General features: G+C 39.2%; 1 protein-coding gene across 5 annotated transcripts in view; it reads left to right on the top strand.

The window, feature by feature from the left end:
- LOC141759581 (uncharacterized) overlaps nt 1-17,136 on the top strand; it is a 30,499-nt gene extending 13,363 nt beyond the window's left edge. For 2 of the 5 annotated variants that reach the window (XR_012592153.1, XR_012592155.1), the window contains exons 4-5: nt 11,818-11,888; nt 14,519-14,815. Coding sequence is in view for 1 of the 5 variants with exons in the window: in XM_074621760.1 (XP_074477861.1) it covers nt 14,519-14,671; nt 15,687-15,869 (336 nt within the window). In the remaining 4 variants the exon portion in view is untranslated. Of the gene's footprint in view, nt 1-11,817; nt 11,889-14,518; nt 14,816-15,686 lie in introns of those variants that run through there. The other 3 variants (XR_012592152.1, XR_012592154.1, XM_074621760.1) reach the window with 2 other exon arrangements.
- The last annotated feature ends 1,392 nt before the right edge of the window (nt 17,137-18,528 follow it).

Raw genomic sequence — 18,528 nt, forward strand, 5'->3', positions numbered from 1 at the left:
AATTATTCATAGCTTGAGCCACTGCACTGTACATAACAATCTCCATGTGTTCACGTCTGAAAAATACTTCAGTAAATAATAAATTAGATAAACAACTGGTGTCGATGCAAAAGTCAGCAGTTTCCACTTATAGTCTGAATACAGATGAATGCCTTTATAGATCCAATCGCTAAAGCATGCATGAGAAAGATATTAGCATCTTTATTGACGTGTTTTTTTACTGATGAGACGAGAAGTTTTGCAAAATTATTGTCATGTCTGTCAGAAGGTGATCCGCATGTATTCCCATCTGATGTTTACGTAACTCAATACCTTTCAGAATGTCAGTCATCCACATCATGCATGCAGCGGGTATTTGTTGAGGCTCATCATTCATGTTCAATATATAAACATGATTTGGATAATATTATTCACATAAAGAAATGTCCTTCTGTGATTTTGTTTTAAAGTCTTTGGGAACAGAAAAGTCACTGTGATGATAAGATATTGTTCCATTTCCATATTAAAAGAAAGAAACAGTCGCTGACATTTCTTATGATCTTTAATGACTGACACACACTACAGTTTCTCTATTTTTCGGTCGTGTAAATATAAATCTAAAATACCGAATGGGTGATTAAAAGGGATGTTGGATGATCACATGTAAATATGTCTAAATGTTTTAATTTGTACACAGATATTTGCATAATGCACAAATCACACTGTATTATGGACAGAATATATTGCCTTTGAATGTAGCTTCTATCATTATTTGGTTTTATTTATTTTATTTTTCTATTTATTTTATTTATTTTATTTATTTTATTTATTTTATTTATTTCAAATGTTTCTTGTGCTGTTGAAACATGTAAAATTCACTTCTGGAGATCATTAAGTCTCATCGGTAACACTATTTATCACTTATAAGCAGTATATAATCAATTCATATACTGTTTTATAACACACTGTAATATATAGCTGTAAGCAGATACAAGGACTGCTTATTAATGTATTTAACAACTATAATTTATCTTATAAAGTTCCCATAACTGGTGTATATAAACTATTAATGAATGCTGGATAACATATTTGTAATCATATATAATGACTTGACTTCATGAGTTGTGAACACCTTTTATAAAAGCTTTTAATCTAGGTTATTTATAATTTGTTAATCTTGTAAACATTTATTTTCACTTTATCTTTTAAAGGTCGTTGTCGCTGTACTTTTTTTTACTCTGATCAACAGAGAAATAGTCCAAATGTTTTTCTAGGCACTGCACCAATGAGGATCAACTAATCCCCTTATTTAGTTCAACAGTAGTAACCGAGAGAAACTCCATTCCTCGATAGACCATTTATTTTTACCTCGTGTTGTGCTTAACAGGCATCGCCCTGCGTGTTTACGACATTCAAGGTAGACAGTGTAGTTATTGGCTGATGGATGCGTGGTGTGTTCCACTTTGACGGGGCTTATTAGTAAGAGTAATGCCTGCTGTCTCGAGGCCACCTCTGGCCTCCGACTAATTGCATGTGTTGCTGTGTGGGATGTGCTGTTTGGGTTTGTTCGTCATAGTTAAGAATAGGGGCAAGTGTGTCACCCCTGCTGGAAGACGTGTGAACACATCAGAGGAACATCTGTTGCTCCATTCAGCTGAAATACATGTTGAATTACAAGAAAACTACTTAAGAAGGAAAACGGCTTCATCATTTACATCGAAGGGAAAATATATATATATTTAATCTCCAAATCCCATCACTATTGCTTCCTGGAAAACAACGTTTTTTTAGACCACATAAGACCTTATAAAATAATCACAGATCTTTGAATAAGCCAGCCCATCTGGCCGTCTCTCTCTAACGAATATCTCAGTGATTTACATTTGATCCGTAACTGCATGACGTTTGACTTCCACCTTCTGAATCAAAAGATTCATAATGAAGCCAAAATGATGCAACCTTGTCTTTCAGCTAAATACACATTAATCAAATTATTTTTCAAAGAAAGCTTTTTAAATAATGACACAAAAATAACTTGCATATCTCCACCGGCTGATATTAAGTGCCTTAATAGGTTTCCTGAAAACTGAATGAGGCAGCTGGTACAGCCTCTCAGAACCGCTAGCACGGCTGTAATTTCCCAGCTAGTTTCCTAGAAAGAACTATGTAATTTGTTGCTAATTACAGAGACGAATGTCTGGGACAGCTTATTATTATTCCAGAAGAATTTCTGTGATTAAAAAAAAAAGCTCAAAGAGTTTATTTTTCATATATGTAGAATTGCATACTTGCTTGTGGACAAATTTTACATTTTTGGATGTTTGGCAGACCTGATGTGTGACTCTGTAGGAAGCAACGCATTGGAATTAATTAATTGAAAGTGTATTAATTAGGGTTGTCAATCAATTAAAATATTTAATTGCAATTAATTGCATGATTGTCCATGCTTAATCACGATTAATCACACATTTTTAATCTGTTAAAATGTACCTTAAAGGGAGATTTGTCAAGTATTTAATACTCTTATTAACAAAGGAGTAGGCAAATACGCTGCTTTATGCAAATGTATGAATATATTTATTACTGGAACTCAATTAAACACACAAAACAATGACAAATGTTGTCCAGAAACCCTCACAGGTACTGCATTTAGCATAAAACAAATATGCTCAAATCATAACATGGCAAACTGCAGCCCAACAGGCAACAACAGCTGTCAGTGTGTCAGTGTGCTGACTTGACTATGACTTGCCCCAAACTGCTTGTGATTATCATAAAGTGGGCATGTCTGTAAAGGGGAGACTCGTGGGTACCCATAGAACCCATTTTCATTCACATATCTGGAGGTCAGAGGTCAAGGAACCCTTTGAGAATGGTCATGACAGTTTTTCCTCGTCAATATTTAGTGTAAGTTTGGAGCGATAATCACGCCAAGCCAGTATGACATGGTTGGTACCAATGGATTCTTAGGTTTTCTAGTTTCATATGACGCCAAACTTTGTGGCGTTAAAACTAATTTGTGGTAACACTTTATTATCAGTTCCTTTCTAAGAAATGAAAGGAGACATTTATGTGAGGTCATGTAGTGGAAAAATGATTTACATAAATTACTCCCAAGCCGTGTTCATCAGGTATTGTAAAACAAAAGCCACAATTCACTTGATGAGTCATATGATTCTGTCTAAGTTAAATAAAGATTAATTGCCAGAGAAGCCTTTTGACTGAAATCACCTGTGAACTTAATAACATTTGAACAGGAAAACCTCGAGAAAAAGACGTCTGGTTTGCAGCTGTGGCTCTTCACTCAACACAAACAAATTAATTAACAAGTCAATGCAACAGTTACGTCGACGGTGTAGCCACTTTTAATGCTTTCAGGTGTGTGATTATACGTCTTCCTGCCATCAGTACTCCGACTCCTCCAACAACAAATATACAAAGAGCTTAATTGGCTCGGTATCGTCGTGGACCGCACCTGGCACTCCGCTCAATCTCCACCCCGCTCGCTTTCCTCTCTGAGTTAGCAAGAGCCTGCAGATATGTGCTTTGAATATGCTATGAAATGTGTGTCTGCAATGCAATCTAGTGTTGTAGTTTTTACAATATTTATAGCTCACTTTATGATTGATGTTGCTGTCACTCGCGTAGATATATGTGTGGCACCATCTGACAAACCATACATACATATTTTATATAACTCCCCTCCTCGTGGCTGTGGGTGTGAAGCCCAGTGGAATAGATTCAACAGGGAATTGAAGAAATATAACATTAACTTTCTCTGCTTCTTAACAAGAATATGATAAGAAAATAGCACGACCATAAAAGAACAGTAACTTATTTGGTGAATCGATGTTCGCTGATATCTTCTGGGTAATGGATCCTCACAGGACACTCTTGCCTCTTCGCTCTGCTAATTGCCGACAGTCTTTTGCTGTCGAGCCGCTCTTCTGTTTTCACTATCTCTCCTTCGGCTTGAGACCCGGAAATCGATCCCAGCGCGCCGTCTTGAAGGATGTCTCAATTCCTAAAAGGGTATCTCAAGGAGAGAGGAGGTTTGCTGGAGGAGCTGTGAGCGAGGATGCACAGGTGTATCCTTTGTGGAAGACTTTTCGGCACCTGTGACGTATAAAAGAGACGGGACACGTTCTGGTCACATTATGCCACGTTGTGAATTGAATAGAGCTCAACAGTGACGTTCCTGAAGTGAAAATCACATTCTTATTCAGAATCGTGGATTTATTAGCCGGGGCTGGGACGATACACCGATCTGACGATTCGATACTATCACGATACATGGGTGCCGATTCGATATGTATTGCGATTTTGAAGAATTGCGAATCTAGGTAACTTTTTTAACAATATACCATGGTAAAAAGTTGAATCATACACTTCTAGGGTCTCTGATTAGTGGAGCTCGTTGTTACCATGGAAATGTGCACCGCACCCGCGAACGGCTAGTGAGGGTATGCACCAAGCCCCCAGGAAGTGTGCCGGTCTTCGATCCGGACTTTCGTAGTGGCCAAACGGCGGTACTGCAACTTCTGTGTCCGTCACGTGATGCCATTGGGCCCAAGAATACTTTTTCCCATAGACTTACATTGGGAAAGAGACGTCTGTAACTCAGCGGATAATTTTTTTTGAGGTGAATCAACTTCCCAGTATGAACACTCTAATAATCCTTATTTAAAAAATTAAGTTTTTAAAGTTGTAAAACGCACTAATAGCTGAATCCAGAGTTATTTCCCTTTCTCCGTTCATGTGAGTGAGACCCAGGCCGAGGCTGGAGCGCAAGCCGTGACGACGGCGTGACGTTGGGACCCCGTGACCAAGTCATGTGATGCTACTCCGCCAAGATCCGGATACTTTTCCAGACGGAAGTTGAGCCATTTAGGCTTCATGCGCCAATGAGCAACTCTCATAGGAATGACCGGGGCCCCGCCTCCAACGCTGTATCCAGTTCTCTGTATACATCCATGGTATGCTCAAGTACGCGCTGCTGGAGGTGCTGCTCAAACCGGGCCAACATCACGACTCGTTTGGAAACTTTCCCTTACATATTACGAAAACAGTTCACCAAAATGTGTTTCTGAAAACATTTGAGCTTTCTCATTTAGTTTTTAATGATACACCTACTTTGCCATGTGTAACAACTTTTTTTGCGAACTTTCAGCGTATTTTTTTCTACATTTCCGCAAAGTGCAAATTGAAAACGCGCCGTAAAAACAGGTTGATGTAAACACATTATATCTCCCAAACTTCCATATCTGTTTATAGACTAGATGAGTAAAGCTCAACTTTTTATTCCTCCCAAAATATTCTTAACTTCTCTGCAGTGGAATCTTTGGGTTGATGGAGATGCCCCTGACTGTGCTTTAGATCCGGTGTGGATTATATTCCACTGCTTTAATCAGATTATAGTGTTTGGTTTATTTAGGACAGGAAACTATGAAAATCAGAGATGGCAGAAGTAAAGACTGTCGCCGTGGCTCTCAGCAGGTCGGCTCCTTTGATGACAGATTAATTACGCCACCACTGTGCAGCAGCCTTGCAAAATGGGATTTGTAGCTTGTTCACACTGATGGATTAACCACAACAAGTCTCTGAAGTCTCCACTTGCTGTTCAGAACCAAATAGGAATGAGCTCTAAAGGTACCACCAGGAAAAACTAAATATCTCATTTGTGGTGCAAGTATACTCAGGAAAATGTACTGGAAGTATTAATAGTAAAAAGTACTCAATGCAGATACACGACTGTTTTATACATTTAAATACATTTCACCTACAGTGCTCTAACATCAAAGCATACTGTATATGCACTCCAGGCAGAGACGTACGAGAGATTCATTTAATCCTCTCCTCACATACACCGAGTCAGACCTACAACATTAATGGTATGGCCTTCATTAATGCACTGGAGTCTGCAAACTGTCGAGGTTGTTCATCTGTGCAATCAAACTCCCCCGAGGTGTTCGGCCCAGGCCTTGATCATGATTTCGACTGTTGCCTTGATGAAAGGTGACCAGCTGAGAGCATGTTGGGATAAAAAGAGACTTTACCACCTTATCTGCCCCGGCACGAGGGATGAAAACAGGCCAACACCAGCCAGCTTCTTGATTGATTTCAGGTCTCACTATCCAGAATGTCTCAATGGAAGTCGATTCTGTGACACGTTCAATGGCTCTGAAGTGCTTCTCCTGAGAAAGACTCCACAAGTGTTGCCTTTTGTCAGGATAGGTTATTGTTTAAACTGTGTAAATCCTTGGTGTTACACTTACACATACAGTATTTATCATTTATAGCTGCACACGCAGAAACATGAAGTGAAATACATCTGGCAAAATCTAATATTGATTCAAGTCCGGTGAAAGATTTCATGCCTTACAGTGTGTGACCAGCATATGTTTTGCGGTATAAAACTCACTCGGCGGTTGTAATAAATAATATGCTCTGACACTAAAATGGAGGCATAAATGCGACCTCACTCTTTAGACTTGGAACATTTTGAACTGTTTTCTGAAAATATTCCAAGTTTGAACGTCATCTTTTCAAATCTTTCAATCCGTCTTCGCTGATTTCAGACTCTCGCATGCATTCAGTCTCTCTGCTCTCAGCGGCACATCATGCTCATCATTATTCCCCCAGCAGCACTCTCTGGTCATTTAAAGCTCCCAGCACCATTACAGATGAGAGGCAGGACAATTGGAGCCAAACTCCTCGCTGCTCAGCAGCAGATGCAGCTGATGTGTCGAATCCATGTTTAGATGTAATTGTCGGAGCAGCTGGGCTTTTTAAGGGAGCAACATCGTGCATAAAATTAACACTTTACAGCCTCCAAACAAGCCGTCATGTCGAAAACTTTTTCTTTGGCACAGAGAGAAATGACCATCCCTCTGCTGGCTCTCAAAGTCTGACTTCACACGTCGTGACTGTCCATGATGACCCAATTTAAGGTTTCCTGCCGGGAGCAAAAATAACAATCACACTTGAAAAACCTAGAGGGGACATGAAGTTACAGACTGAGCAAGGTATCATCCGGTGAAAAAAGGTCAGGTCTCACCCTTCTCAGATGAAAAGTGAAATAAATGGATGTGTAGGACAATGCCGAGGGGATTCCCCAGAGGGCCTCTGCTTCATCCTTTTGTTGTAACTTCAAAGAATATTTCACAGGAAGGATCTTTTCTTTCTCCGTCTCTGTTGTGGGGCTGTCATGTGCTGCTTTTATGCTCCGGAGCGTCACATTGTTCTGCTGCTGCTTTCTTAATCCACCTGATAAAACAGCTGGACTGTGGATGGAGAACAGATTAAGGATAATGAGATGGTGGGATTAGTTATAGTTCACCATTAGATTACTTAGGAAATCTTTTGATGGTAAAAAATAATAAAATACATCATAGACTGAGAAATCTGGTAAATAAAGATTCAATTATTTATTTTGCTCATGTTTTAAAATTATAATTATTCATCCATTTTGATAATGAAAAAATATAATTGCAGAGTAAATTGGCAGACAGCTGCCTTCTCTTTTTGCATAATGAATAAAGATAATAAATACATCCTTTAAATATACAAATCTTTTAATCAAAAATATTTCTACACATAAAATGAGTGTTGCTCTACTTAATGCAAGATATGAATTAAATAAATTATTTAATAGTTTCACCAGAGCAAAATAAAACAATGTGAGACTGTCCTCAGCGGAAAACTGCAGCATTTTTTGTTTGTTCGAACATTTAAAATGACCCTTGTTCTTCATGTTGACATAGAGAACATCCTGTCTCCTACCGTCAATACTAGTTTCTTTTACTTGGGTAGAAAAAGCTACTGAGATAAAGCAACAAATAGAACTCAGATTAGGTTTTGATAGTGGGCTTTTGGTTTACAGACAGCGGCAACGTTTTCATGTGTTAATTGACCATTTCGATAATGTATTATAATTATGTTTTGAGCTTCAAAAATAGATGCAAATTTAAATCTTTTCCTATTGAAACCTCGTCCATCTTTTTTGTCATGCAGGAATTCAATATCCACGGCAGGTAGCTATTGAATCTCTTCATTCTGACATTGCCATCTTGCCTTGACAGACTGAGCACCCATGCACAATGTGTAGTATGTGGCATGAATAATTTAACAGGAGAATGCTGTTATTCTTCCTGCTGCAAATACCCTGCTGATTGTGATTACCTCGAAACCATCATCACCCCTGAAATCCATTTCAATCACACTATTTCTATTCTATGTGCAATACCTTTTGTGTAATCTCCTGCTAATTCAAACGCATCCATCATCCAGCAGTCTGCTCACAACACACCTGAGATATCAACCAGACTTCAGAGGGAACAATGAAAATAGAAATATTCAGCTTCTATTTGTCAATTCATTTCAGTTCCACCACGTATGTGACCTTTGAGTGGCGGTGCCATTTGTTCCTGACTTTGGGTTAAGTGGCTAATCTGGCTCAGCTGGACGGACGAGCTGTGAGGTCGGGAGAAAGTCACATTGTCAACGCACATTTCATGATATCTTCACCACTTTTGTCTCGCTGTTGCTGAAGCAGTTCAGTCTGATTTATCAATGTCATATACAGAGCTCAGATGGAGGATTATGAGGATGTAGGAGGGTTTACAAATGACAGAAATGGGGCTCAAATTGGGTTTTAGTCTGACAGCCCTGCGGGGAGAGTTTCAAAAGCGGCAGGTTGTACAGCTCTCTAGTTCAAACCCTGCTGATGTGTCACAGAGCAACATCCATCCTATGCTGAAGCTAATGAGGAGGGAGTTCCCTCCAGGGATCATTTGAGAAAAAGAAAAACCTTCATGTAGAAGCATTTTTAAATGTACATTAGATTGGTTTATACAGAAATCTAATACAAGTAGAACACATCAACACGCTAAAGGCATCGTGCTTTATTAAAGGGGGTTGACTCGAGAACATTACAAATACTTTTTTGACTAGTAATGAGCACAAAACCAGCTTTTTTTTAAACGCATTGTTCCTGCTGAGCAGCTGCAAACATGGTGTGCAGTGTCTTTAATGAGCCGACCATTTTCAGAGCTTTTAGGATCAAAGCATTCAGGTTTTCATGGTCAAACTTCATATGACAACTCCACACTGTGCAGGCTATTTGTACTACACTAGGTACTTCATTAAGCTGTAGCTGGAGGTACTTTTTAATTGGCACGAGTAGGGTAAGAGACATCTCTGTGTGCCGTTACCAGTTAGAATCTTTCTTTGGCGATGCACCATTTAAACCAAATGTAGTGCACTCTCTCTTCCCATATGGCAATCAATGAACTTCAATCACGCTGCTCTGGTTTTAGTGGTTGTAAAGCTGAGTATGAATCTATAGCTACATGCCAAGCCATTGCTGCCCGTCCTAATAATTTAGTTGCTGCTGACAGGATTTAATAGAAATGCACTTCCAGCACCTTTAACATCGCTCTCTGCCTGATATATGTATTAATATTGGCCTGTCCGGTTTCCCAGAAGCAGCTGCCTAATGAATGAGAACGAATTACTGAAGTCACACTTGGAAATGTCAATTTTCAGCGATGTATGCTTCTGAATTCAAACTTTAATGATCCATATGGGGAAAGGGATCATTAGGTTTGCCTCATTATGTGTTTTAAACTTGCAGTATTAATGGTAGCACACCCAGAGAAAATTAACTAAAGTTTGTGACTGAGAAACATCCTGTTGCTGCCAGTGGTGGAAGAAATATTCAGTACTCGTTATTCAGAATAGCCCATTTCAGAATAATGTATATTATATTATTATTATTTTAGGGCTGTCCCCTCTTAGTCGGTCAGTCATAATAATAATAATCAGTCATTTGGTCTTAGTCGACTGAGATTTATTTCGTCGATCAGTCATTTTTTATACTTTTTTCATGCTGAATGATTTATATCCAGAAACTTATGAGCACATCTCTGATAAACACAAGATTTAAACTGGTGCTTTTGTGTGATTCTTTGTGGATCTGTCGATTAACTCAACCTATCGTTTAGTCGACAAAGTCATATGAGTGTTAGTCAACTGAGAATTTCTTTGGTCGAACACGGCCCTAATTATTATTGATGGTCAAAACTGACCCAGAACCAAAACGTCAATTGATTTTAAACTGCGGATTGTAAAGTCATTGTTTTTCAACAGTGTGATCTTTAGCTCCGACCTGCTGAAATGCACCTTGGGATTCATATTAGTAGTTCTCACCCAAAGTTTTTATGTTCACCTGCTTGTTCCTTTTTTATTTTCTACTTTTACTTACGGGACCAGGAGCACCTAAAATAACTCTTCCCACTTTGCATTTCTAATGCACATTTTGAAGCTTGGGTAGGTAACATTTGCAAAACCAGCAAGAGTTAGCAAGATTTTGAAAGTATCTAAATGAAAAACTCTTTTCTAATGAAAGCAGCTAGCAGCACCAGCTCCAAAAGTCACTAAATCTAGAGAGAAAGTTGCCAAGTCGGCAACACTGACAGTCCGTTCCTTCAGGCCTCCCTCCAAAGCCACTCCCCTAAAATGATCATTATGAACGTAAACATCATAATGTACGTAAACAATGAACATGGCTATTGTTAGGACTCACAGCTGTCAACATAGCAGCTTTGAATAAAATGATTGATCGGGCTTATTACAGTCTTGCGACAGCCACAGATACCAGATTTTTTGTCAGAGCATTTGATTGATTTATTGCTGTCGGGATGAAATGAGAATTCAAACAGATAAAACACAAAATGTTTCTAAAATACATTACTCATCCTAGCTTTAAGATTATGCAGTTGATTACCAAAGTCATTAGGATTCATCATCTGGACACTGTGGATATCTGTATCACATCTCATGGCAATCCACCAAACAGCTGTTGAGACATTTCACCAAAAAAACAAGAAAATGTCCACCTCATGGTGGGAAAGTCTGGGGTCTTTGGGGACCATGAATGTCTGTACAAAATCTGATATATAAGATAAAATAATCCGATATAGTTACTGAGATATTTCAGTCAAAGTGGCGGAGCAACCGACAGACCAACACTGCCTTCCCTAGAGCCACGCCACTACCTAAAAGAGTACTGTAGCATATAGTAGAGTTGGTGCTGTCGTCCTAGTGACTATGTTTTTTATATATATTTATGATTATATAGCTCTTGGATTTGAGGACACTTCTGGACAAATATAATTACTTTTCTCTCAGGTAATTGATGTAATGAAATGAGGCCGTTAACATCAGCAGCAGCACAATGTCCCAGACTGTTATTAATATGTCCCTGATAATGCCCCCAAAGGTTCAGTGAATCAGGAGGTGTTGACGAAACCATATTAATAATGTGGCAACACAAAGGCTTTTTCAGGCCGGTCGCTTATTCTCTTGGCCTAATGCAAAGCAGCATTAGCCTCAGTGCTTCTATTATAAAATGTAAAGTCAAATCAGTGCCACTCCAGACGTACGTCATTAAGTGCAGATTGGAGAAAACAGCCCTCAGCCTCACAGCTCACCATCAGGGTCATTTATCATGTTAATTCCCTCTGACGGGGAGCGATTCCTTTTGGGATGAACTACGAACCAACGATAACAAACACACATTTACTCTTAATGTGTAATAGAGCGTTCATTATTAAACAGCCACATTATAAAACAATAATTAGGGTGCAGCCATAATAAGCCGTGCTAATCTCTTTTACATATCTGAGTTTGTTTCAGAGGCGTGTTTAGCTCAGACACGCTGCAGCTATAGTGGATTCTTTCTTTATTTTGCTCCTTTCATTCATTTCGTACTTTCCTCATGAGCGCCCCAGAAAGTATTTTTATTAAAATGAAGTAATATATAAATCCTTTCTAAAGGTCACCACTCACTCGGGCGTAACTGCTGCCTATGGATAGTCATGGAAACGTTGACACAACTGAGCAGCAAAGTGATTCACTACACCAACAGACCACATCATACCTCCATCTGTCTGGTGTTATCAATGACTGTGTTCGCCCATCTGTAGATGAGGGCGGGAGCCGCTCTGATGCAAACATGCATTCTTAAAAAATATTGAAATATAGAAAAACACTGAGCTGCATTCAGGGTGTATGACCTATAAATTATGCGTCTTGGAGAGCAGACGAGTTGGCAGAAGAAGGTGGCAGAAGTATAGCAATTATAGAACATTGGTGAAAATTGGTAGCATTTTAACCAAAAAGTTGGTCAGCCTTTCTATGAAATTACTGAATTTCAAAGAGCTCAGTCAAAGGGAGGATGTCCCAATCAAGTTGTTTTCATCCAGACTGTTATAGATAGATAGATAGATAGATAGATAGATAGATAGATAGATAGATAGATAGATAGATAGATAGATAGATAGATAGATAGATAGATAGATAGATAGATAGACTTTATTGACCACCTCAGTGGAAATTTGTCTTTGGCTTCTCCAAAGTTACATAATACACACAACACACCATTACAACTTACAAATATACAGTGTACAATATACTTAAGTGCAATGGGCAGGTAGCAGCAGGTTATATAAATGATTAAAGATCCCTAGCGCAGTCATTCAGAGTTCAATGCCTGTATGGCATAGGGAATAAAAGACTTCTTATAAATGTTGCGGCTGACCCTTGGGACCTTAAATTGATGACCAGACGGGAGCAGTGTAGTTATCTGTTTAGCCTTCCTGTGGACAGCACTTGTCAGATATATTGCAAAGTTGTTTCTGTGACTTGCCAATGACCTTCCCTGCAGTACTAACAATCTTGGAGAGCTTGTTTTTTGCTCTTTGCAACTCAAGTTGCCGCACCATGCTGTTATGTTAAATGATAAAATGCTTTCAACCAGGCTTCTGTATGCCAAGTGTGTGTTGGCTAACACCAAAGCTCCTCAGCTTCCTGATTAAAACAATCGCTGATTGGCTCTCTGGTCTGATCTCAGTCTGGTGCCATTAAACCATTGCAGAAAAAAGAAGCCTCTCTTCATCTCAGTTGCAGCGTAGTTTTCAACCAACAGCTGGACACTTAATGATTAACCTGCAAAATGTCACCAAAAAAGACGCAACAACTTCCTTTTACGAGTCCATGTTAAGCCGCCCATTGTAATAATAACAACTGATGTATAAATGGAGACGCAGTCTGCTGAGGGTGCTAAACCATTAAGAGCCTCATAAAAAAAAATCTACAGGTCGCAGAGGACTTTGTTTGTCAAAATGATGAACCAATAAATGTATGAATGTTAAAGAGCCGCTATTTTCTCTTTTAGTGTGGAGGAGGCATCTGAACATAATATGTGACTGATGTTTTAACCATCTGTTCCCATCAGTGACATCGTCATTAAAGCACAAACAGAGCAGATAACACACCTGATGTCAAACGCAAAACAGCACCATGTGTTATAGTATGTGACATAGCACATTATATATTAACAGCCAGTCCTGGATTGTGACTGAAATTATTTATTTCTGTATGTGTTTGATCAAAACTGTCATTGCACATTGCAAGAAAGAGGAAATATTGTTGGCAGGCACACTAAATTGTTCAATAAATCATTTTATTTTTTAAGTAAGTGATCGTCTTAGAATATTTACTGTGGATTTTGACAGTGTGGACATTTGCCAGTACCACATCTGGAGCCATGAAAGAGAAACATAACTAGCAAGATCTCTATATTGCCAACATATTCCCGACAGAGAATGTGCAGGAGTTTGCCAACATCCCTCATCAGCTGTTGAAATAATATGCATGCGTATTGGGAACTGATACTAACATTAGCCAGCTAGGTTCTACTTTCCCAGTGGAATAGGCTTCAGTAAAAATAAATAATGTGAACAGATGTGAACACTGTATGAAATGTAAGAAACTCCATCTCCGGCTAACTTACTGTATGATGAAAAAAATTAATAATTGAGGATCCAACATATTTAAAGAGCATTAAATATGCTCACAAAAAACAAAACCGTATAAACAGTGTTTATTATTATAATTAGTTTTTTCTCTAGAAATATCTGGCGGGCCAAATCGAACCTTATGCCAGGCAAACTTTGGTCGTGGGCCCCACTTTGGGCTGTCCTTAGACCAAAGTGCGGTATAGCAACATGTTGCATTTTGAGTGCCATATTGGGAAACTGTTGCTAACCCATTGACCTCTTCATCTACATGTGCTGACTGCTGCAGGTCCAGGCGCAGTCTCTGAGGGATGTTATTGTGAATATCGGTACATCACTAACCGTAAAGCAGGTTGAAGTGCTACAAAGATCATTAGAACACCTCCTCAAAATGCAGAAGCTTCTAGTATACATTGAAGTAACTGTGAATATCAGCTGTGAATGTTAATTGTGGTCTGTTGACTATTATGAATCACATACCTTCACTGATGATATTCAGTTTCACAGCAATCAAGGCCAAGTCTGCTTTATGTGTATGAATGCATATGTGCATGTGGGGGGGTAGCACTGCATGGCTCTGAATGGACGGAGGTAATGTGTTTCTGTGAAGTGAAGTAGCTGAGATATGCATTAACGTGCTCATTGATCCTGTCTATTGACAGCTCTCACTTCTCATTAAGTCGCAGGCATCCATCAACAAGTCGTTGGTTCCCCTGCTGACTGTTGGTAGAAGATCACAGCGAGGAGCTTCGGTGTACTGCGGCCGACATGCAGCGGAGGCCCGGGACACCTCGCTCTGTGGGAAACACAGTCCTCCCAGCAGAATGGATCAGGTTTATATCTGAGAGATTGCATAAGTGTGTTATTTATGAAACACAGTCAACAGCTGCGTCTGCATGGAGCTTCCGCTGATACTAAACAAGCTTTAAGACCCAGGGGCAAATCATTCAGTACAGAGAGCACGTCTGACGCTGTGAGACGGGGTTTGTAATATCAAGTGCCAGTAGGTTTGTGATTGGGTTTTTTTAAATATTGAATGATATTATATTTACATGAGGACAGTGCTGTTCAACGCGGGGAAACAAACTGACAAAATATGATTTGTTCTCACAGGCAAAACATTTTTAAAAAGCAGGACTGTAATATTTTGATGCAATAAAACAGTTTGTAGCACTTTGCCTCCTCCAAGCCCTATTTTTCTTCTAAACAAAAATAATAAAAGAAGAAAGGCAGATTAAAATAAGATCCAGGTTATAACAAACCAGAACTTTCTTTTAAGTTAAGGAAAAACAAAAGTGAAGATTAGGATAAGTTCTTGGTTAATGTTGAGTATAATGCAACAGTATATAAATTGCCATGTAAGGGATAATGTACAGCAGGCCGGTCATTGTGAAATAAACCCAGGGTTATTTCACAACAATGACCCGCTTGCTGTACATTATCCCACTTATTGCACAGCTACTTACTTAAGAAATGAATAATTTGATGGTCAAAAATGGTCCGCCAGAGTCCGACATCAGAACTGCGGCCATAGCAACGGTCTGTTATACATAGCAATGGTCTGTTATGTATAGCAACAGTCTGCTACACTCAAGTTGTGAATATGATACTTGAACTGTAATGCATTTAAGTTGGTAAACTGTAACATTAGTCCATAGTTTACATCAGGACACATACGATTATGAGTAATGGATTTTCTCTGTCTGTAAAAGTCTCTCGTCCTCACTTGACTCATCATTTCTGGCCTCTTCCCACATCTTCCATCACACAGCCTCATCCTCCAACTTTTTCACTGCATCAACCCCTAAATTCTGCATCTTTTCCCCCCTCTCTCTCTGTTTGATGTAGAGGACCATCTGTGCGCGGTCCAATCCCTCGGTCATTGATTGTAAATGTCCCGCTCGCTCACAGAGCACAGTCAGCATATTTGGAGATGATCGGCTGCTCCTCTGGGTCGTACATCAAATTCAGTGTTCCCCGCTGGCCTTCACACCTCAGGGTAGATCTCATAAACACCTACAGTATGGATGAGCTTTAGGGGAACTTCTGTTGAGTTCACATATCTGAATGTGTTTGAAAAAAATGATAAATCACAGGGCTTTTTCAAACCACTGATGTCTTGACAGTAAAACTCTTGGTCTGTTTTCTGTCTTACGCTAAACTTTTATAACTTATTCTAATGTTTGCACACAATATTTTAACCAAGTTTTTTTCTTCTTACTTTGGTCATTATCACACCTGGCTGTGATTTTTCAATGAATCTGTCTATGGTCTATTAATTGTTCAGGGTTCAGGGCTGCTACACTGGACACCAAGGTCATGTCCTCAGTATTAATGGGTTGCAACTAAAGATTATTCCCATTATCGATTCATCTGCTCATTATTTTCTCCATTAATTAATTTGTTTTGTCTATTAAATAATAAAAAGTAGTTAAATTATTTATTTTTTTTAAAGGCCATCACAACTTCCCAAAATCCAATTTTTTTTACAATCATATATGACAATGAAAAGCAACAAATCCTCTTATCTGAAATGCTGAAACCAGCAAATGTTTGGCATGTTTGCTTGAAAAATGACTGAAATTATTATAATCATTATTATTATAATCAAAATTAAAATAGTTGTCAAATAATTTTCTTTCGATTAATTGACTAATTGTTGCAGCTCTAGTTTGGAGTTTTCTTTCTATAGATTCACACATTTTATTTAATATTTTCTTAAGGCTGAGTAAGCATCTTTACAGCCCAGTCGCCTGGAAAAAATGTTGGCATTGTACGTTTCTGCAAACCTCGTTGAATGTTGGAGGTTTTTACATTCGGTCAGAGCAGGTGAGGTAGTATATCGAGCAACCGTTATTGAAAGTTACGTGTTATAATGACGAGTATAACAAGCCACAAAGGGTGGGTTGGAGGGGTGGTTGTTGCATCAAACAAACACGCAACACGTACAAACGTAACATCATGTAACTCTGTGGCATAAGGTCACCTGACATAACGTCACATGGCATAACGTGATCTCTCAACTTTTGGTTTCAAGCGGGACATGAACGCCGGTCCCCTGAATAAACGTCCTGTGTTTGTTTGTCCCATCCACCACCCCTTCTACCCGTCCTTAGGAGACTTCTCGCTGTTAAATACTACAGCCATTGCTAATAATAGCGCCTATGGTTTTACATCGGTGTTAGTTGACAGCCTTATGTTTTCAGGTTGTCCATCTCCCTGTCTGACCCATTCTCGTTAACGCGATATCTCAGAAATACCTTGAGGGAATTTCTTCAATTTGGCACAGACTTACACTTAGACTCAAGAATGTACTGATTAGATTTTGTTGGTCAAAGGCCAAAATCACTGTGACCTCACAAAACGCATTTTTGGCCATAACTCCAGAATTCATACGCTAATTATGACAATTTCACACACACTTCTAACAGGATAGAAAGATGAAGTGATGATATTTTGGACAGACATGGATGGAAACTACAACTCGACTTGTCGGCAGAGGCATACAACCGCGAGGCGGTAATTCTAGTTGTATTCATTTTGGCGAGCAGACTTTGGACTTGCTGTGTTTGGAAATGGCAAAACAAATTGAAGCAAGGAGGCCTGTGTTCAAATGTTCAAACAAAACTAGGTTGGAAGGAACACATTATTTTTTCGGTCCACTCAATAACAGCTCGGATTTGAAGAGCACAGCTTGCAAAATACAATTTATAACATCAGGGTTCTCCTTGGTGAGTTCACTTCGAGGATGGTAGAGTATTTTTTCCAATAACCCAAAAACACATTACTATCTACTCCATGTTGGGAGGAACTACACAACAGCAGAAACAACACGCTCAATTTCCCACCTATACTGTGTGAATACTGCAGGGAAAACCTCGGGCCTGAAATAGCTGCTCTCTCCTCTGAACCTACACATTTTCCATCTCTGCCTGTCGTTACTAAGAGAAGCACTACAGGTAGATGCTTACTCATGCCACACAATATGCACACAAGAGAGAGCTGGTTTGTTATCAGGCATCAAACAGCGATGACCTCTATTACTGTTACTGCAGAGATGATTTAGAAAAAGAAAACAAGAACAAAACAGTGGGTTGGAAAATGGGCAGCGACAAAAGGAGTAAAAAATGAGTCACATGCAATCTACGTTTTTTAAAGAGGACCTATTATGCTCATTTTCAGTTGCATACTTTTATTTAGATTTTCAACTAGAACATGTTTACATGCTTGATTGTTCAAAAAACACTTTATTTTTCTCATACCAACTGTGCTGCAGCACCTCTTTTCATCCTCCGTCTGAAACGCTCTGTTTGAGCTCCTGCCCAGACTGCTCTGATTGGTCAGCTGGCCCACTCTGTTGTGATTGATCCACTGAACCAAACTCTTTTGACTCCGCTCCAGCTCCGCTCTAAGTAGCTTTGTTTAAGGGCCTGCCAAACTAGCTGCTAGGCAGGTGTTATGCAAATGTGTTACCTGGTGACATCACCACGTTACGGAAGAAAAGGTAGGACTTCAAGCAAGGCATTTCAGGCACTTCAGGAGCAGCGTTCCTCCTTTTGGCGTGGACTTTGTAACTTTGCAGACCTTTTACATGCACAAAAAACGATATAACACACTAAAGGAAAGGGCCGAAGCACAGAAGCATAATAGGTCGTGCATAAGTTGTTCTTGAATATGTAGATGATGTGAG

The sequence above is a fragment of the Sebastes fasciatus genome, chromosome 21, assembly GCF_043250625.1.
Source record: "Sebastes fasciatus isolate fSebFas1 chromosome 21, fSebFas1.pri, whole genome shotgun sequence".
NCBI classification, from domain to species: Eukaryota; Metazoa; Chordata; class Actinopteri; order Perciformes; family Sebastidae; genus Sebastes; species Sebastes fasciatus.